General features: G+C 32.9%; 1 protein-coding gene and 1 pseudogene across 1 annotated transcript in view; both read right to left on the bottom strand.

The window, feature by feature from the left end:
- Window positions 1-21,428, bottom strand: part of LOC140441914 (facilitated trehalose transporter Tret1-like) — a 33,603-nt gene extending 12,175 nt beyond the window's left edge. The window contains exons 1-5 of the mRNA XM_072532917.1: window positions 21,312-21,428; window positions 6,414-6,434; window positions 6,246-6,363; window positions 3,037-3,176; window positions 2,795-2,976 (exon numbers count right to left, since the gene is read on the bottom strand). Coding sequence (XP_072389018.1) covers window positions 2,795-2,976; window positions 3,037-3,176; window positions 6,246-6,363; window positions 6,414-6,434; window positions 21,312-21,322 — 472 coding nt within the window. The 5' untranslated portion in view covers window positions 21,323-21,428. The remainder of the gene's footprint in view (window positions 1-2,794; window positions 2,977-3,036; window positions 3,177-6,245; window positions 6,364-6,413; window positions 6,435-21,311) is intronic.
- LOC140442522 (erlin-2-like) lies at window positions 1,717-2,706 on the bottom strand (annotated as a pseudogene).
- Window positions 21,429-22,367: the final 939 nt, after the last annotated feature.

Raw genomic sequence — 22,367 nt, 5'->3', positions numbered from 1 at the left:
TACTAACGGTATATCGTTGGGTTCAAATATTAATGTTTTGAAATATTAATATTTGAGCTTCTCTTTACTTTTTCGACAAAGTGAATAAAAACGACATTTTTAAGGCATACGCACTTGGTAAATATTTACCGTGTAGCATTTTTAAAATTCCTTGATATATATTGAAATCCCCTCGTATTTGCTAAAGCAACGAAGGATATTTTTACTGTATTTCAGTTCCTATCGTACAAGTTAAAATACCCAAAAGTGTTTTCAATTCTTTTATTTGCGTCGCTGGAGTTAATGTAAACCATTTTAAAGTTTGTTTATATTTCACAGATGCGTTTTTCCTCGGCATTTCTTTTAATCGAAGCTGCCTTGGGATTTTTGTGCGTCCCAGAAATAGGAATTTAACCGTATATGTTTTGTTTATACTAAGTTGGGAAGCGAATGATTTTTAAGAATCACATCACTCTCGCTGAGGCGTGGTCAAGAGCGGTAGGCTTCAGCGTTTAGTCCGAATTTTCCTTCTAATTCGTAATGATTTTTCCTTATTGTTTTTTTTTGTTATCTGGTTAACCTCTCTATGAATAAAATCCACAAGGAAACTAAGTTCATGTATTTGGCTATATACCATATATTAAAAAAATTTTGAATAAAATCCTTTATAAAAAGGTATATAAAAAACCCAGTTGGCCTATGTTAAATTGACAAAACGTTTTCGGAATAAGTATTCCATCATCAGTGTCAAATTAATACATGGATGTAGCCACTAAATATGGGGGTAAAAACCCTTTAAAAATTACTAAATGAAATTTAGTTTACATTATGTCTAATTTACAATTTAGATGGTAAAGTTACCGTTGGATTGGTAACATGGCGACATATGACTCTGAATAATTTTATTTTATTCTGTATGAATAATTTTATTTTAAAGTTATTTCTTTATTTGAAATATATTATTTCTGCCACAGTTTATAGCCCAGGAACATTTGTAAGTTTTGTAGCAATTCCCACTTGTAAACGGATAGGACATAGTAGGTGTTTCTCTTTGTTATTTTTGTATTTACTTTTGTAACTATTAATATAGTATTTTTTGTGCCATCTATATTTTGTAACTGTTTGTGTTGACAACAATAAATGTTTAATTTATTTCTCTAAACCATTTTGTTTATTTCCTATTTTAGAAAAGTCTACTAACCCCCTTTGTATTTCTTTTTTAGAAAGGAAAAAGACTTTTTCCTTTATCCAGCAAGACAAGGATCCTTCGAAGCGGCGTCCTTATTTTAAATAGCTAGAGCCTTTCTTGTTGTTTCATTTGTCCATTTGACCAGGAGCTTCATGTAAGTACCCCTTTGTTTCATTTATTTGTAGCTTTCCCAATCCAATCCCATTGTGCCATTCACTTGTCTACGACCCAGCTCTCCAAATAAACCCTAAGCGCCGTTTGCATAAGTATCGTATATTTTGCTTGCCCTATTTCCACCCCCAATAATTTTTGTCCCAAGATTTCAACCCCCATAGTAATACCCTATGTGGTAGGCAAAATATCTCCGTTACAACCGTTTGTTTAGGTTGATTAGGTTAGGTTAAGTCAGGTTAAGTTAGTTCTTAGTTTATAAACATACTTGTATAATACAAATAAACTGATTGCAGCAGTATATTACCGTTTAGCAAATCCAAAATATCGGATCAGCAAAGGCAGTTATTTCCGAGCCCAGAAAGGCTTGAGGTACTTCATTTCCGTCGATACGACAAGGCTTCGTATTTGTTTAAAAATAGATATTTTCTAGTGTGCAGCATCTTATTCGTTTCCGTCTATTGCTTGTGCTTGCAAAACTCTGCGTCGGCTTGGCTCTTCTGTCTATCAAGATGCATTTCGTCTTCGATCTGCGATATGCGCGGCGGCAGCGATTCTTTTTCCATGATCTTTTGCTCGAATTAAATCTTGGAAACTTGGGCTTGTTTTTTGGTTTCTATTATCTCTTTCTTTCGTTTCGTTTCTGCGTCTTTTTCAAGTACATTTTGATGCTGGATGACTATCAGCAGTTTAGATTTTTTCCCTCCATTAATTCATAATTTTTGGATTTTCGACTTTGTTCATACTTTGTTTCACTCTGACTGCTTGTATTGTCAACCCTGGTGCCATTTCCAATAAGTCTCTTTGAAGAGTGTGTTTTAAATGTTCATCGATTTGGTCGAATAGATGAATGTAAACCTCGTGTAAGGGTATGGTACAAAATTGATTTAGTTCCTGGTGGACTTTATTGAAAATAAGAGTTTTCTCATAATCAGCTGTGTAGTTTCTAACGATATCGAAAACACTGTTCTGATTTAAATGATTTACTACTTCTAATCTATCAAAATAGATCATTACACCATCGTCGACTGGTTTTGAACTTTATTAACTTCATCTGCCTGCAATGTTATCTGCCTAGATTTGAAGCTGAATTTTAATGTGGCAGCATTAAGTACCACATAGCTTATACCACATTGGACATTCTGCACCGGCGATTTAATGGAATGATAATCTCACGTCTTTGTGGTTAGACTATTCCTTGTGGGATTTTCTTACGTCGCAGGTCTATAGGATTTTTCTAGTTTTCCTTTTATGTTTCATAGAAGAAGCACTGATAGAGCTTTGCCAAATCCTTCTGAGTTTTCTTACATATTTCCAGGAGTTTCTTTAATTATCTTTAGTTGTGAGGATAAGTTTAGATGATACATTCCATGAAGAAAAATATTAGTACAAACGTCAAGACGTTGTTTATTACCAAAATTGCTAAAAGTATCAAACATTATATGGCATACTTACATGCACCAATTCCTAAAAGAACTCTACCACAAATAATAGGTGTCATGCCGTTAGCCGTAGCAACTAAAATCCAACCAGCAATGGTGGGTATCAGACCAAGTTTGATTGTATTAAGTCTTCCAAATCGATCCATTAAGTAGCCGCTTGTTGTGGATCCCAAGGGCGATATCATAGTAAATGCACTGGCTGAAAATATATTTTACGATGTGAGATAATTAATACAAATAATAAAAACAAAATACTTGCCCATGAGGGTATTTTGGGCCGTGGTAGATACTATTTCAGTATCAGGTACTTCAATTTGAGAAATTAAAACGGCTGAAAATGACATAACTACTCCATTTTGAATCTGGTATGCTGCTGCAACAAGCGAGGCGTAGATCTTAAAACAAATAAAAGAAAAATATGTAGTCAAAGATTAACATTTATGGTTTTATTCAAAATTAACTTTTAATTTTACATGTGTAAAAATATATACATAATATATATATATATATATATATATATATATATATATATATATAATATATATATATATATATATATATATATATATATATATATATATATATATATATATATATATCAGTCGCCTACCTAGATTCAAACCGATAAGTCCAGGTAAATGAGATTTGAGATAATGAAGAAAAACTTGTAAAATCTATATCCTATTAAATTAAGCATCGTCTTTTTGAGAAAATTGAGGTTTTTGATAATAATACATAAAAAAACACTTTGAAAAAATCTAGGGGCCCCCAGAAACAGGTAATTGTATGATATATTTTGGACATGTCGGGGTTTGCAGATGAATTTAATATTTTGAAAGAAAAGAAAATCGAAATCTATTAGAAAAATAAGTTTAATTACTCAACAACGCAAGATAACATCTACCCACTATTTTATATTGCAAAGCTAACTGTTTCTACTTCGCAATTATCTTCCTTTTCGTTTGCCTCACTGCCTTGTCCCTTCTCTATAACTTCGTGGAATACTTCTTTGAAAAAGACCAGTTCATCTCTATCTTGCCATCCCTTTCCGTAGTGTTTCTCCAATAGCTTAGTAATACTTTTTTTCTTATCTTCTTTAATCGCTATCCCAGCCTTCAATGTTCTTGGACTAATTTGTGAGACTTTTTTCTCCTTTTTTTGCATAAGCTTTTGGGTGCACATAAGTCAGTTTTGTAAAATGCCTCACCCCTTATAAGTGGTACTGTTTGTCCTCTTGTAATGATTACTCTCTTTTACGGTTGGAATTTAAAATGCCTATAGCCTGGTTGTTTTATTACTTTTTGAGTTTCAGCCTTCCAGTCCTTAATTACAACACAAGTTCCAGCTCTGTAAACAATGTCAAACTTTTTGATTAACTTTATATATTCATCAGGATGAACAATTACCGTGTGTTTTTTATAAATTCTTTCAATTTGTCCAAACACACGAACAGGGGGAATATAAGAATGCCCCACAACGGGAAGCACTATCTCAATTTCCTTTATTTGTCTTGGAGCTTCAAACTGAAGCCAATAGCTCAGCATGGTGATGACCGTGGAATTTTTATTTTGTGCTCCACACCCATCGCAAATAAGCAGAAGAACACGTACATTATACACAAAATTAAAATTTGAAAGGAAGTGGTGCAAGAAAGACGATATTTCATTTGAACTTCTATGATGGTCAAACTCCGTCCGAACATATGACGTAACATTTTCTGGAGTTAATTTACTTTTTAAAGATCCACAAACTAGTTAGGTAATAAAAATTAAGTTGCATACTGAAATAAGCCGACTGATCTGGAAGTTTTGGTACCGCCAAATTCTTCTGACAATCAAATGAAAATGTGACCATGCCGTCTCTTTCTTCTTGAAGTCTATAGAAACTCTCACTTCTTACTTTGTGGAGACGTTGTTGTACTTCCAGACTAGTTTTTTTTTGCTTCGTCAGTCTCGCCTTTTATGCTGGATTTGTACTGTAAACAAGTTGAACACAAATCTGTCTTCGGAGTTCCAAAGCCAACGTAAAAATTTTTGTTAAAATAATCTCTAAAGAAAAACTCTTTGACTTTAAAGTCTTCGTTTTGGGCCATTTTGTCGTTGTATATTCTCCATAATTTTGAGATGCTTAATTCAGCAGGCAAATAAGTTCTGTTGAATGTTTTTGAACGGCAATAATGAGATTCCGCACATTTTGGGGACTCGATGAATTTTTTTATAAATTGTTTTTTGCCTTCGTTTTTTTGTCCAATTCGATCTCCGCCCCTTCTTTCGGTAGGAATATGCTTTTTGTAGTTTGTCACAATGTTTAAAATTCTATCTTTTTTAATTTCCAGAATACCTTGGAAAGCTGTTCGACATACAGGAACAATTAGGCTGTCACTTCTCTTCAATTTGTAGGATAAAATACAAGATTTTGGTTTATTTTTGTTGGCTGTTCGTTTCCCTTGTTTTACCGGGATATGTGCGTCAATGTGGCGTAAAATGAACATGTCTTATCCCCTTTTATCCTTATTTTGATAAAAAGCTGAATTAAAGTCTCTTACATCGTTCATGGACAGATGAGATGTACATTGAAATGGTTGATATGGCTTTCCCTTATGGCCGCAAGTGGGGTACACAGGTAATGTTTTGGCAGCATACCTAAAAATAATTATTTCATCACAAATAATGTACTAATTTATTGTAATATTATAGGTTATACCTTGCACGTTTTGCCTCTTCTCTTCTTGTTTCGACCTTCGCTCTTTTTCGAGCCTTTGTCACATCACACTGTTTTACATTAATAAACTGTCCAACAGTATTTAAAGTTGCCAATGAATCCATTATTTTAGAAATTTATTACACACACTGCAAACAACTTACTTAAAAGCATAAACTAAACTGATCTGCTTGGCTATCACGTTGTCAACCGAAATCAGGTGGCGAGTAAAATACTACGCGTCTATTGGCGGATTGGAAGTGTCGGCTTTTGTATTTCAAATTCTTATATCTAATAAAAAAGGTTTTGAAAAAATTGTGACTTGTCGGGTTTTGAATCTACGCGACTGATGCGAATCTGACGCGAATCCACTTTGTTGTGGGTGAATTTGTGAGGTAAGAATATTAAAGTATTAAGATATTTACTATGAATGTTCATATTTTAAGGTTATGTTATGGTTTGATTAAAACTTTCATTATTTTTTACTGTTTTTCAAGGTATTTCGTTTTTTATTTTATTGGGAATATTTAAAAATTAATCAATAAATCATTGAATTTATTTATGAAGTAAAAAAATATTTAAAATAATGTTTTAATCTTTTTTAAGTGCTAGAGATTTTATTCCCTAAAAGACTAAATATATTTTCATAAAAGCTATAAATATGAGGGCAGTTCTCCTTTTTGATTACCAGTTTATTTATTTGTCTTTTAAACGCATTTCCTTATATAACGTAGACAAATACAAAGAATCTACCAAATAAATACCTGTGGTAATAAACATCTAAAACAGTCACTTTCATATTGGCCAATAGACTTCTTTTTTGTTATCAATACTTCTTGTTCTTTTTCCTCTTTTTCCTCTTCAATCTGTTCCTGAATGTACCTAAAAATATGAATCTAGGCGGTGCGAAACAAACTATTATACACACTTACGTTAAGCTTCCTATACTGGCTCTGAAATCAGAAAAAGATCACAGTAAATATTTAAATTTTTATATATAAATGATTTTATAAAGATATTATCAATAAAAATATTAATATGTTTAAGAAGTTGTTGTGATCATACTGTAGATGTTGTCGAATTGGAAGAAACAAAAACTGGACTGAATAGTATTAAAATAATAAATATATTATTATATTCTTCTTGGCGATCCTGATATATTTTTTGAAATTACTGATGGCACTATATCAGAAAAAACGATTTGTCCTTATATCCGAGGAAAATTATGGAAACGACTTAATATCTCGAGAAATACACTTCCAAATGGAAAACTGAAACCTACGTATTCAATATTTTTTAAAAATATATCGAATGACAATATATTATGACCCCCATCCTACACCCTGAGATTGGTGACAGTAACAACTTTAAAATCTTTAATACGAACCCTAAGTTTTTATATCAAGTACTGATTTTACCAAATATTCTTAAAAAACTGTTTTTAGTACAATAAAAATTAGTTTGCTGAGTTCTCTGAGAATAGTAATGTAAGCATTTTCGAGTCTGTTTATAATAATTATAATTGCTCTTTCGATTGATCTTGATTCCGCCTAAATATCTACGCAGAAAATAAGCAGGAATCTTTCCGTTTATGTTTGTACTGATTTTGAGGATGAAGCCACTTTTCGGTGGACTGGCCACCCAAGCAGTCGATTTTATTGTTTAAGTCCGAATTCGTCATCGAGAATTCGATACGGTCAAGATAACAACTTAGAGACTTAACGGGAAAACATGGTTCTCAGAGAGAGTTTTAAAAAACGGCAAAAGTAATTCTATGAGACTTTGTTAGAAGGAGGTGATTTTAAGCTTAAAATGCTATGTGGCAGTCTTTTCAAAGTGAGATATTCACCGGGTAGTTGCTGTATTCCGTGTCAAGTGATTTTGATAACAGCAGTCTACATGGTGTTGAGTAAAAAATAAGCAGCCGAGTTTTGAAGAATCATATTTTTATCATCCAGAATAACCTGAGGCCCAGTTTTGTTGTTTTTCAACCTCCATTTGGTGTTGGACAGTGTTTTTGTATTAAAATCTAAGGTAAGATCTCCCCAAACATAAGGAATCCCTATCGATGGCCTTGCTCTCCAACCAAAACACGAATAGCCGTTCGAAAAAGTTTCGATTTTTTTGGCTTGTCCTATCCCCAAGCCCAATAATTGTTCAATCCCCCCCTTTCAACCCCCTATAGGAAAATTATAATTGTTACTGTATATGTTTTTCTGTGATTACAGTGCAATCTATAGCAAATCAAAAAATAATATAGATAAAACTTGTTTACTTTTTACGTAAAATCCTAATCTTTAATAAAAAATATAGTTTCCTTTTCAAAGTTTTTTAAGTTGTCCTCCGACCCATTTCCAGGGGGCGGGAGTATAGGGTCGTGTTTGGTGCCATTCGATATATTTTTGAAAAATAATAAAAACATGTTTTTTAGTTTCTCATTTGAAAGTGTATTTCTCGAGATATAATGCTGTTTTTATATTTTTCCTAAGGTATCACGATAAATCCTTTTTTTCCAATTAGAGCGCCCTTTATCAACAATCCGAAACATGTTTTTATAAAAGTTACTATAGTAGAAGCTATAGTTGGAAGTTGGAATGCAGTGCAGGTAAGATAGGGAATGTACTTCTTACGGGAGAATAGCCGACCACGTTGCCGGTTTGCCCCGAGCAGCGTATCAGGACCGGATTTAAGAATTCCTTGAATATACGTGCACACAACAATTGCCTACGGTTGTATAAAAGACTATCATTGTTGTTTCAACTAAAGCATGATTCAATCATCAATGTATAAACTTCTTTTTCTTCTTACGATGCCTATCCGTTCCGGATGTTGGCGATCAACATGGCTATCCTAACTTTGCTTGCTGCTATTCTGAATAGTCCGGTTGTCGATGTATTAAACCACTTTCTCAGGTTTTGAAGCCAAGATATTCTTCTTCTCCCTGGTCTTCTCTTTCCAAATACCTTGCCCTGAAGAATGAGTTGCAACAAGCCGTGTATGTAACAATGTATAAACTAATAGTGTTATATTGTCGAACAAAACAATGAAGAACATGAAGAAAAATACTATAAAAAAAAATAAAATATATCAAAAACTCATTGTCGATAGCTTATCTATATTTAGCAATTTTCAATAGCTTCTATTGTAAACTCATTCTTTGTGAAATAAAGATCATTATAAAGTCATTAATAATAGAAGCCAACTAGTTTTAATCCCCATTGTCCACGCAAAGCAAATATGTCTCTTTGTCGATTTAGGTACTGGCCACTAGATCAAAAATGGTTGTACCTACATCATTCAGCAGTTACCAGTATCTGTAGTGAATTTCAAACAGGGTATGACTCTTAGTGTGCAAGTAAAACATGTGGTATTAAATGTATTGAACTATTTTCTAACTATCTGAACTTTAAAAATGGTGACAGCTTGACTATATTACCGTGGAAAAAGTTTCGAAAATGTGCGGTGTGAGTGTTCGCAAAATTTATGATATCCGCGAAATGGCCCAGCAAGGCGAACTGAAACCGGTACAAAAAAGGAAGAAAATCAGTTTCCAGTTCAATTCACGTGAGAATACTTACGATGGGAGAATGAAATCTCGAATAAGGAAAATTAAAACATACCACCAACCGTCGACAGTATAATGAACAGAGTGAAGGATGATAAGGACCTACCAGCTTTTTCAAAAACCACATTTCATAGGCTACTAAATGACACGGGTTTTGAATAATGTAAAAGAGGTCGAGATTCGATAATGATGGAAAGAAAAGATATCATATCCTGAAGACACGAGTATCTCAGACAAATAAAAACATTGCGGACGATACTGTAAACCTTGTTTATACCGATGAGTCGTGGAATAACGTCGGTGCTTCAGCCAAAAAGGAATGAAGAGACACAACGATTAAGAATCCACGAGATGTCTTCATAAAAGGGCTATCTAATGTACTGAAAGCTCCAACCCAAAGAGGTCGTCGGTTTGTTCTTCTTTATACTGAAAGCGAAACTGGTTTTGTGGCATGGGCCGAATCAGCTTGTTTGGCCAAGAAGTAAACCGCTTATTAACATGATGAAATAAATGGGGATCTATATGAAGAATGTTTTGATAAGACGTTAATTCCGAACTTGCCGAAAGACAAAGAAAGACGAAAAATTATTTTATAATATCTTATCTTAAAATCATAAGATTATAATCTTATAATTTTTTTATAGGAATCCAAATCTGCAATAAAAAATGAGGATTCCCATTCAAGATTTGAAAATTGCCCCTGTTTAACTTTGATAGGGGTGGTTAAAGGATTGTGTTTGGTGTCATTCGAAATATTTTTAAAAAATAATAAATATCTGTTTTTCAGTTTTTTGATCCGTTGTTGGCTTCGCGAAATATTTGACTCTCCCGCTTCTTTTCACACACCCTGTATATAAACAAACATTTGCCTTTAATGAAACAAAATTCAACATCCTTAAATTAATTTTTAAATTAAATCATTTACTTTTTAAGTGATTGGAATTAAATTTTAAAGCCACTGTTTGAGGTCCACTGATCATCGCTTACTTACTTATCGGTCTTCATATATTGTTTTACCTTTAGTTAAAGTTCACCTTAATTCTAGTGCGGTAAGTAGTAGTTGATAAGTAAATGGTAGAATATAACAAGATCTTTTGAATATAAATTTTTTTATTATAATTTTTTTAGTTTAATTTAATTAGGAAGGTTCCAGAACTAACAAGTAATCTTCACTTATGTTTGACTGATGGTTCACTCTTTGATTGAATTGTCAAATTTGAATAATGTCCAAACAGGGGAGAATGCCAATCTTTACTAGGGAATTAAATAAAAAAAAATCATAACAGGTGCACATTTGTCTAATACAATCATGGCAGCTAGCTCAAATTGCAGGCAATAATTCTCAGCACGCCTAAACGCAACAACAACACGTCACGATTGAAAGAAGGCTCTGAGAAAAGTCATATCCTTATTTTATATTATGCTCTTACAATTTTCACACGAATTTTCGTTTTCTGAAAGTTTCACTGATATTAAAATTTATATATACATTAATTTAGCCTTTAATGACCCCACATTTGTTTGTTTACTATCATGCGGCACCACCACAACTTTTAATTAACTATTATATAAACTAACAGCCACATTTTAATGAGTATATAATATATGAATAAGCAAGTATATGGTTATATCATATAAATGAGATTTATATATTAACTGGCATAATATTTATTTTGATGCCTACTTATTACGACCGTCCAGTTTGATCATATTATATTATATTTCATATGTACTAAAAAGCTAGAAGCTATTTAATATACTAAATAGATGGTGCTAGGCAAAAATGAATCAAACCATATTTTTTCTAAAATCGAGTTATAGTTTGTTTCACGAAAAATGGTTGAGTGCTTAATGGTTACCTGAGTTGATCCTATTGTGTATACAAGAGTGTTTCAATAAACTACCGAAGTACACAGGGTCGCACTTCAGAAAGTTTGTTATTTAATATATTTCATTGGTAGCTGTGTAATACACGATTATAAAAATTTATTAAATTATTTCATATGGTATTTTCAGGTTATTCGAGTTAATATACTTGATAATTGAACAATTTTTAACATGAAGAAAGTAGTTTTTTTGTTCTACGTGAATAATTGTAGTATATGGATCTAAATTCAGAAAGGTACTTTCCTTCACACTTTTTACAGGCTTGGGACTGTCAGCAAAAAACTGGCGTGTTTAAAAGTTTTTGCTCTTCCTAATCGAATATCGTTAAAAATGTACAGTAATAATAGTTCTATTTACAGTATATACATAAAAACGAATACATAATGTACAAAAAATAGATGAATTGAAAAAAAATATAGAAAAATAGATACAAGTTAATATTTACAAAAAAAAATACCCAAAATAACCAAAATATATTTATGAATTCCTAAATACCTAATTCTGTTTCGCTGTCGCTATCCTCTTCAATATTAATAACAATTGGTTTAATTATGTGATTCCAAGTAACATATGAATTTTCTACGTTCATTTCATGGCGTACTGAATTTTTCCAACTTTCTGAGGAGATATCATCAACACATTTCCTTATTAATTCGACTACACTACCACTTAAAGTCGGAGAAACATTTTGTGACCTAACATTTGACTTTAGTTGGTGCCACATATGCTCTATGGGATTAAATAAACAATAGTAGGGCGAAAGCCGTAACACTGTATGTCCCATGTCCTCGGCTAATGCGTCACAAACATATACTTTTTTAATAGAAAATGATTTTAACACTTCTAACAGTTAATTTTTTAAATAACTTTCTTCAAAATATATATCGTTTTCTAACAGGTAGTTTTGAATTTCAATTTTCGTGTTATTTGCACTTGGAGACTTATGTAATTGACGACTGTGGTAACTTGCATTGTCCATTACTATCACACTATTTTGAGGAAGGTTAGGTATAAGACAATTCTTAAACCATTGCTCAAAAGCTCTGCCGTTGTATCCTCATGGTAGTCCACGCAGGAGTCTTTAATGTTCTTTGCAGAAAGCCATAAGGCATTTGGGACGCAACCATTTTCTGATCCTGCATGTAAAATTGTTATTCTTTTCCCTTTGTTTGATGGAGCTTTTGTTTGACACCTGTTGGAAGAATCGGACCATCCTGTGGATGGTGTTTCATGAGTGTCAAACCATGTCTCGTCCAGATAAATTATTGGTCGATCTTCTGTATTCGATCTGGTCGATCATTTTAGACAAAATCCTCCAAAGACTAATGCGGCTACAGTTTATTTGTATATCATCATTAGTAAGCCGTTGTTTTAAAGCATCTAATTTAGGTATTCGTTGCTCTTCGTACATTGTGTAAATTTCTCGTCTTATTAAGTCCTTATCACTTTCGTCAATACATTTGGTAGAACCGACATCCTTACGCTTCCTTCTTGACTTAATGGGATTTGATGTAATTCTTTTCACTGTGGTTAGAGGTATTTTCGTTAAATCAGATATTTCACTGGCAGCAGTATTAGCAGTAAGTCCTCTTGTAAGTAAAGAACTATATATTGTTTTTACGAGTTCTCTAGCGTCAGCAGATAAATGCGTTTTCTTTGCTGGAACACTGAAAGAAGCACCATCAATGTTTTTTCACGGACGCCACATAATGCTGTTTTATAGGTATAAATAGGTATAACACTGGTAACACTTGTAACACTTTCAACTAAATGAAACAAAATGTATATTTAAAAATTTCTCATCGGTTTTATATACTTTTACAAATTATACATAATAGAGGGAACCTGTATAATTATTCCAGGAAATACTTAATGATCAACAAATTTATTGTGGTCATTAAAAGATCAATCATTGATAGTGAAACTCACTGTTAAAATGTTTACAACTTTATGAAATAAAATGTATTCTAATCGTTTTTATAATTTTATACGATTTTTTAATCGTTTTTATATTACCTAATTTATTAGGAATTTATTATACAGACAAGATAACGACACTTCACAGTAGCTTTAAGTTTACCTGAATATTACCTGCTCAACTAATGTTGACTAAGCACTCAACCATTTTTCGTGAAATAAACTATACCACATTTTATGTATTTGTAATGTAAACATGTACTTCATCATAAGTTAAAATCATTCAAGTCCCAAGTGTACTGTGTATCACTTGTTGCCTCTTTTTGTTAAGCCACAAACAGTAAATACTGAATAGTTTAATTGGCAATAACGAGTTAACCCGCTTTAGTTTGCTAAAAATAAGTTATGCTGTCATGTTTTTGTTTCAAACGACATTTTTTTTAATATGTTTTAATATGAGAATAACTCAATGTTGCTAACTTTAAATGGTTTCATACTCTTTTTCAGAATGTAACGTCCTACTAGAGGCAAATTTAGTAGTGAATACCCACGATCTGATAAAGACCAAGTTTGTGATGGTGAAGAAGAAGACTTTACATTTAGCTACAATTAAAGTTACGAAGGGTCGTCCAAAACGAGGAAAAAGTGGAAATTCGCACTACGAACTTGTAAAATACGAAAAAACAGTTGTAATACAAACAAGCTCTATTTTTCTGTTGCTTCTTCTAATGGCGCCGTCTCCTTTCGAAGTTTGGCGATCCAAATGGCAATTGTAGTTTTGGAAACTGCTGCGCCAAAGATTTCTGCGGATGAGCTGTCGAACCATCACCTCAGGTCTTTCAGCCACGAGTTCTGGCGTCTTCCTACTGATCTTTTGCCCTGTACTTTTTCTTCCATTATAAGCTGCAGCCTAAGGTCTGATCTTGTAAAAAATATTTTCATGTTTTTTTCTGCTAAACGTAAGATTTCTCCTAAAAATTTTGCTGAGAACTTAAGATGTGAACGTAAAAAAAATTTACAGATATTGTAACTGTCGAAGAAGATATTGGGATAATTTCCAGCAAGGTTTGCATTGATAAACTCCTGTGTTAAGGAAATTTTAAAAAACGAAGATACACAATGAATACTTCGCGCAGGAATTTTACCAAAAAATACTTTATCAGCGGTAAAGAAATCTGCAAAATCACATTTCTTAGAACATTGCAGATTACACAAAATTGCATAGATGTTGAATTAAAAAAAATCTTCCAACAATTTGTGATGAATTTATGTTAACAGCCAAAATCAGCAAATTTTTATTGTTTGGACAGAGAATATAGAACATAGAGGTACCCAGAACGTTGGCTCATGTCTAAAACATTCGAGAACATATTCGAGACTCTGTTAAGGATTTAAGACTGTAATCTGACTTATGTAGAGAACAAAATCGCAGTGTTGAACTCCTTTTACTTACCCACGCCTTACTTATTTATCCAACTCTTGAAACATTGACAATATGGTTCCTAATATCTGAACATAGCGTTTTGCTCAATGACTCTTAGTTTGGAGACGACTAGTCAACACCTAAACTACAAGAGAGGCTATACAATGATAGTGATTATATCGAAATAATAACAAAATGTAAAAGAAAAGAAAGTTTTTGATTGTGCGACCCAAAAATATGATTTTGTTTATGTCGAAAATTTGCTAGTATATCACGAATCGAAAAATTGATGAGGTAAAAAATAAAGTGTCATGGTTGGCTTGTCACGAAATTAAAATTCTCAAGCAACAACCAATTATGTTAATAATAAAACCAGATTTCAATCAAAAACCACAATATGTTAATATTGAAAAATTCGGGAAAGGTGGGGAAAAGGTTAAATAATGTACAGCTACTGCTTCTTTGGCCAGACGGTAAATCCTTATCATATGTAGAACTACCAAATAAAAAATATGTTTAAGTTAATTCCCAAAGGTGCAAAGGATTTTTATAAATTTCTGTTTTTGTCAAAGAGAAAAATTTCAAGACTTTAAGAAAGAGTTCATGGAGATTGCGGCATAGGAATAAGAAATTATGAAGGAAAGATTGTGATTGATTTTACAGTGGCATGGAATTTGACTGTGAATAATACGTTCTTTATGAAGACTAAAGACCATAATATTACTTACCTGTAGTAGAGGGGGAAGAGAAAGTAAAATATATTTTGGGCTATGTAGAAGAAGCCAGCTAAAAAGGGTTACCAACTGTATACTGATAAAGGATGAATGTATAGCTAGTCAACATCGACCGGTGATAATGGATACGGAGAAAATAAAAGCAAGTTGGACATCAAAACGTAGGTGGAAGTTAAAGGATAAAGATTTGGCAAAAGTCTTCAAGAGTAGAGTGCTGGAAGAGTTTGAGGAAAAAGACAGGAAAATGGCTGGTAGTAAGCCAACAGCAAAGTTGTGGTGTAAGTGGGAAAGGAGGTGCTAGGAAAAACATCTGGTAAGGAGCCTCCTAGCAACAAAGAAGCTTGGTGGTGGAACGACGAAGTGCAAGAGAAGGTTAGGGAGGAGAGAGGGGCTAGAAAGAGGTATGAGAGGTCTAAAAGAGAGTAAGATAAGTATACATACAAGGTAACAAAGAAGGAAACAAAGCGTGTTGTAGAAACTGTTTAGAAAAGATCGTCTACAAAACTGTATGAAGAGTTAGAAGCATCCGAGGGGACGGAAAGGATATACAGCGTTGCTAACTTCAATAGACAAGAGATATGATTGAAATATCGGTAAAGGGATGAAAGGAAAGATATACAAGACGCTGATGAGGCCTGTGTTGGTGTACGGTGATAAAATGTTGTCTGTAAAGAAGGTTCAGGAAAAGAAGATAGTGAAAATGAAAATGTTATGGATATTGGGTAAGACTAGAAGGGACAAAATCAGGAATGACGTCATTAAGGAAAGAGCCGGGTGCCTACAGTTTAAAAAAAGGTTCAAAAACAAAGACTTCAATGGTTTGGTCACGTCAGATGTCGAAACAAAAACAATTTGGGACGAAAAGTTGAAGAAAAGAGAGGTAGAGGAAATCCGAAAAGAAGATGGAAAGAAGGACTATATCCTTCCTGTGTCGTGATAGATTGGGTACATATTAATTTTTTTAAAGTAAGTTAATAACCTTAAGTTTTGCACCTATCGTTTCTGCAAACACTTCCAAAGTTTTCATGTGTTATTCCTGATGTATCTTCCTTGATTTTATCTGTGAACCATATTATTGTTGGCAGTCCAGTTCACAACGAACATGCCGCTCTAGCATGGACACTTTTTGCAAAATATTATCAATTGTCATATTGGAATTTAATATAATTATCTATTTGTTTATATAATTATCTAATCAGTACAAAGATTTGAAAATTGAATTGAAAAATATTACATAATAATGTATATTTTTTATCACTTACTGTAAATGTAAATAATCTAGATATTGTGACACGATAATCTTATTTAAAAAATTCCTAATTAGATTAATTGGTTTATCCGTAATATATGTTTCCAATAAACTAGGAAATGCACTGAGAATAAAACTAATTTGTTTTACATTAACTGACAATTTATTTAAAATAGTAATATCTATTATATTGTGTCTTAACACTTTTGGAAGATGCACCTCCAATAACACCTGATGAATTAAAAATGCCATAAAAATAGAAAAAATTGGGAAGCAGTAGGGCCAGATCAGATTTATTGTGAGCTCTTAAGAATACTAGATGGTAAATCTATATCTGTTTTGATGGATTTTTCAACTGTATATATAGAACTTAGATAATTAAAAAAGAATGGCTAATCTTTACCTTTGCCACCATTCCAAAGAAGTCCTACAAACTGCTATGATCTAGCTTAAAAAACTATTGAGTCATGTATTAAAGGTCTTTCTACGAATTATACTCACCAGAATTTACAACAAATGTAAAAGATAAAAATATCACATACACAGTTCGAATGGCGCACTGATTTGGAAACCAGAGAAGCACTGTTTGCCTTTAATGTAATGCCACAAAGATGCACAGCTTTTAACCAAGATATGGATGTCTACTTCATTGACTATACTAAGATATTTGACAATGTTAATCACGGGAAGTTAGTTGAAATCTTGTAAAAACTAAACATTGATTAACGAAATGTTCAAATAATATCAAGATTACACTTGGGTTAAACGGCAAGAATAAAACTCAAAGATTTTCTTCTTGTCAGAGGAAATAAGCATTCAGAACGGCGAAGACAGGGATATATTCTGTCATCAATGCTATTTAATTTATACTCTGAATATATTATCCGTGAAGCATTAGAAGATGAGTCAGCTGGAATAACGATAAATGGAGTTCTTGTCAACAACATCAGATATGCTGACGATATAGCTATAAGTGCCAACAACTTGGTAGATCTAGAGAGACTCTTTGATTAAGTATCTATGGTTAGTATGACATATGGTTGATATATCAATATCAGGAAAATCAAAATGATAGTTGTTTAAAAAATAATAACAACAACTGTGGACAATTATGTTTTAATGGGCAGGTCATTGAGCGGGTTTCGCTGTACAAATATCTTGAAACTGTTGTCAATGAGAATAACCAACATTCAGAAGAAATTCGTTCATGCATTGAATAAGCGCGAGCCGCGTTCGTCAAAATAAAAAAAACTATTGACATACAACACCGTATCTTTCTATGACTCTAAGAATCAGAATGGTAAGGTATTATTTCTTTGCATGGTATTATATCTTTGCAACTGAACATGATTTATTCGTGCTAAACACATTTTACAAATTACAACCTAGAGGCCTGTATACGTGGAAATCACCTAGAAACAACGGAGAAGATGTTATTATAAGAAACCAAATAGACTATCATACTTGTTAACAAAAGATATCGAAATAGCTTTAACAGTGTTAACACCTTAGCAGGCGCTGATATTCAATCTGACCACAATCCTTTAGTTGGCGTGGAAAATCTGTAAAAAACATGACATGGGAAAACTGAAATATAGTGAAGTAAAAGAAATAGTCAGCAAAACAATAAATAGAAACATCAAAGAAATCGATAATACAACGGAAGGCACAGAAGAGAAGATAGAATTCCTAAATAAAACGATAGACAACATTAAAGATAATTTTATGAAAACAACGAAGAAGGTAAGAATAAGACATAGATGACGACAGAGCTTATTTCCTTCTTTCTGGAAGAAAGAAGGAAAAACAAGAACAATAATTATGTATAAAACATTACAACGAGATATACAGATAATGATCAGAGAAGCCAAACAGAAAGAACTTGAGAAAAAATGCTAGTTGGCTAGTTTCAGAATTTATTACGTTACCAAAGGAACAGGGAGTGAAAAAGTGCGAAAAATATAGGCTAATAAGTCTAATGAGCCATACCCTAAAACTTTTTCTTAACATTATACATCGCAGAATATACAAGCCATGCGAAGAGAGAATACAAGACACACAGTTTGGATTCATAAGAGCCGTAGATAGGAGAGGTGCACTGTTTAGTCTACAGGTATTATTCTAAAGATGCAGAAATATGACTTGCGATATCTACACCTGTTTTGTGGACTACCAAAAGCATTTGACACAGTTCAACACCGAAAAATGATGGATGTTCTAATAAAAGCCCAAATAGATAATAAAGACCGGCGTATGATACAAAATTTATACTGGAACCAATCAGCCACAATAAGAACAAATCTTGGAGATGAACCAACGGAAGCGATCCAGATTCTGCGACGCGTTCGACAAGGATGTATACTTTCAGATATATTTCAGATGACACCGTTACTTTTGCAAATAGTTTAAACAGTTTACAGTAACTAATAAACAAAGTAAATGAAGTAAGTGAAAGATTTGGACTACAAGTAAACATATCAAAAACTAAATTTATGGTCATCAGCAAAAATAAAATTAGAGACGTCCAACTGCTTATCAGAAATACACCAGTAGACCGAGTAAAACAGTTTACCTATCTTGGAACAATAGTAAACGAACAATGGGATAACTCACAAGAAGTAAAATGTAGAATAGAGAAGGCACCTACGATGTTATATCTTCTCGATATTATACTACGGAGTTGAATCCAGGACACTCACTGAAGCGATGGAGAAAAAACTTGAAGCCTTCGAGATGCGGCTATACAGAAGAATCCTAAGAACATCATGGACGGACAAGATAACCAACGAGACTGTACTGCGAAGAATGGGGAAAGAAAGAGAAATAATGTATACGATTAAAAGGAGAAAGGTAGAATATCTTGGACGCATAATTAGAAACGGCACTAAATACAGATTACTGAAAATAATCCTTCAAGGTAAAGTATTAGGAAAGCCAGAAATTGGGAGAAGAACTTATGGTTAAAAAACCTGAGGAAATGGTTTTCCACAACAACAACTAATCTATTTAAAGCATCATCGTTAATAAAATAATTATAGCCAGAAGGATAGGCCAATATTCGAAATAAATAGGCACCAAAAGAAGAATTATTTATTTTCTATACTTGTATAAGGTAGCTGGACACGATATAAGGAACACCTTCAAAATATAGAGATATTTGAAATATGGGCCTACAGGGGCGTTCTCAGAGTTTCCTGGACGGATAGCATCACGAATCGGGCAGAGCTGGAAAGACTTAATATTGAACCTGAAATTATGTTTACTATAAAGAAGATAAAACTTGAGTTTCTTGGCCACATCTTGAGAGGCATAAGATATGAATTTCTATAGCTTATAATGCAAAGAAAGATCGTTAGTCGAAAAAGCGTGGGAAGTAGAAGAATTTCTTGGCTTCCGAACTATTCATGAAGAAACCTTCATGAATGGTTTGGAATGAAATCGGACGAATTATTCCATGCAGCAGTTTCGAAAGTGCAAATAGCCATATTGATCAGCAAATTCCACAGGAGACACTGAATGCAAGAAGAAGAGAAACTAAGGCGTCCAAAAAATTGTATTGTTTCGTATGGTCAATTGATCTTTAAAAATGATAACATCGAAGATTGCATTGAGTTTATTAAATCGGGGTAAGAAAGAGTAAGTAGGTTCGTGTAACTCTGTGGCTAAGATCTAGTGTTAGCGTTTTCAGATCGCGCAAGCGCCTCTAACATGACTTAACGGCCATTTACGTAGCCGGACCACCGGCTGTACGTGCCCTCCGGAACACGGTGGCAGTTGAGTTAAATTAAAAATTTAAAAATTTTCTTTGAAATTTTGAAATCGGGGTAAATTTAATGCCAATTTAATTTTTAGTAGCAATGCAAAATAACATTAATTTAGAAGTTATTGACCATAAATTCATGGTAAGTGGACACAGTCATATGCAGTGCGATATTGATCATGGATTGATCGAAAAGCAAAAAAAAGATTAAGTGTTCCAATTAGCCATCCGCACGACTGGTATCAGCTTGTGAAAAGTACAGGAAAAAAAGAAGAAATTCAATGTTGTAGAACTTTACCGTGGTAATTTCTTAAATTTTCAGATCTTTTGAAAAGTAACCGGCTAATGCGTAAAAAAGATACAAGAGGAAATCCTTTAAATTGGTTTGATGTGAACTGGTTTCGTTATACATAAGAAAAGTGAATGATTCTTTATAAAACATAACTTGATCAAAAAGGGCTCTACTACGTAGAGAACAAATTAATGCTAGGTTGGTACCCAGCAACTTGTATAAAAGCACTTTTGCTATATCAACGCAGAATAAAACGAATATTTTGGATCTTCTTTCTCTGATAAGTTGAGTATTTCACGATTTTTATAAAACTTTAAAGCCGCTGATGCGATTCCAGATGATGAAGATTCATCTGACGCAGAGTAATACTTTTCTCCAATAACGGACCTAGCCATTGGTCTGCCGAAACCGTATTAACATTATTCCTATGTTTTTATATGTCTTTTTTAATATTGCATAAATATGTTTTAATTATTTATTTTTTAATAAAGAACAGCTTTTTGGGCTAAACAAAATAGCATAAGTCATCTGGTATGTGTGGTCCAAATAATATGTCACATTTTTTTGTAATTTCCATTTATTTATAGAAATATATATATATATATATATATATATATATATATATATATATATATATATATACTTTGTTCGTGATTAGTGCTTACAAAGTAAAATAGGTAAATATAACAATTCTTGTGTACTACAATTTAGGAGATATGACAATTAATTAGCTTCAGAACAAAATTATTTATCGTTTTTTACTTCTCCTGAAAAGTTGACTAAATTGACTTTTACCGAGCATCCTAGATATATGAATCTGCATTAAACCAGAATAAAATCGTACTTCGTAATAAACTTAATATTTTAGTGCTTTTATGTAAATAAAACACTATAAAAATCAATCTATTTCAAATAAATATAACTAGAATTTTTTATGCAAGTTTTATTACAATAAAATAACATTTTTTATATAAATTTATTTTTATTATTGTTACTGACTCACCCAATATCCATAGTTGAGGGTATATCCAAACGCTTTACCTCACTAAGAATTTGATATAAATATTGAATGTATTTATCTTATCGTCAAGTGCCAACTATCTTCCGATCGATATAAAAGTTGTAATCATTTTTTAAATATTTGCTGTTATCTGCAACTTAAGATAAATCTCACATGTGCAGCAGAATTACAATACAAGACAAGTCAATTAATTAAACTCGTATTATAATTTATATAAATGTGGGTGTCCCGAAAATTGGCAAAAAGAACTTAAATATTTACGCCACATATTGAGACACGATAAGTACGTCTTCTTCTTTAGGTACCGTCTTCTTAGAGAAGGTTGGCGATGACCTCTGCAAAGTCTTCCCTATTTTGGGCTTTCCTTATTAAACTTTGAAAGTCTAATCCTGTCCAATCTTTGATGTTGCGCAGGTCATTTGTCGTCTACCCGGGCCGCGTCTGCCTACTATTTTCCCTTCTATAATAAGCTGAAGGAAGTTATACCTGTCGTGTATAAATATGTGTCCAAAATAAGACGTTTTACGCTTCTTGACAATTTCTGTGAGTCCACGTTCTCTATTCATACGCCTTAAAACTTCTTCATTTCTAACGCGGTCGGTCCATGGAATTTTCAGCATATGACGAAATACCCACATCTCAAAGCTCTATAAACGTCGTAACGAGCTGACTGTTAACGTCCAAGTTTCCACGCCGTTTAATAGTACACTATATACATAACACTTTATCATACGGTATCGTAGGGACAAATCAAGATTACGGGTAGTGAGTAACTGTCGCATCTTTAAGAAGGTGTTTCTTGCCTGTTCTATTCTACATTTAATCTCTTGTTCTTGGTCTAAGGTTTCATGTATCCAACAGCCTAGATACTTATTACTATTTTAATTGTTCAACTAGATTGTTGTTGACTAGTATGTTTATAACTGGTGTGTGTTTTTTTTTAATTACCATTGTTTTGGTTTTTTTTTACATTCACCTTAAGGCCGTATAGTTCTCCTTCTCGCACTACTTTGGTTAACACAATTTGTAGTTCTTCTT

Source organism: Diabrotica undecimpunctata, chromosome 1 (assembly GCF_040954645.1).
Source record: "Diabrotica undecimpunctata isolate CICGRU chromosome 1, icDiaUnde3, whole genome shotgun sequence".
Lineage (NCBI taxonomy): Eukaryota > Metazoa > Arthropoda > Insecta > Coleoptera > Chrysomelidae > Diabrotica > Diabrotica undecimpunctata.
This window is presented reverse-complemented; position numbering and strand designations above follow the sequence as displayed.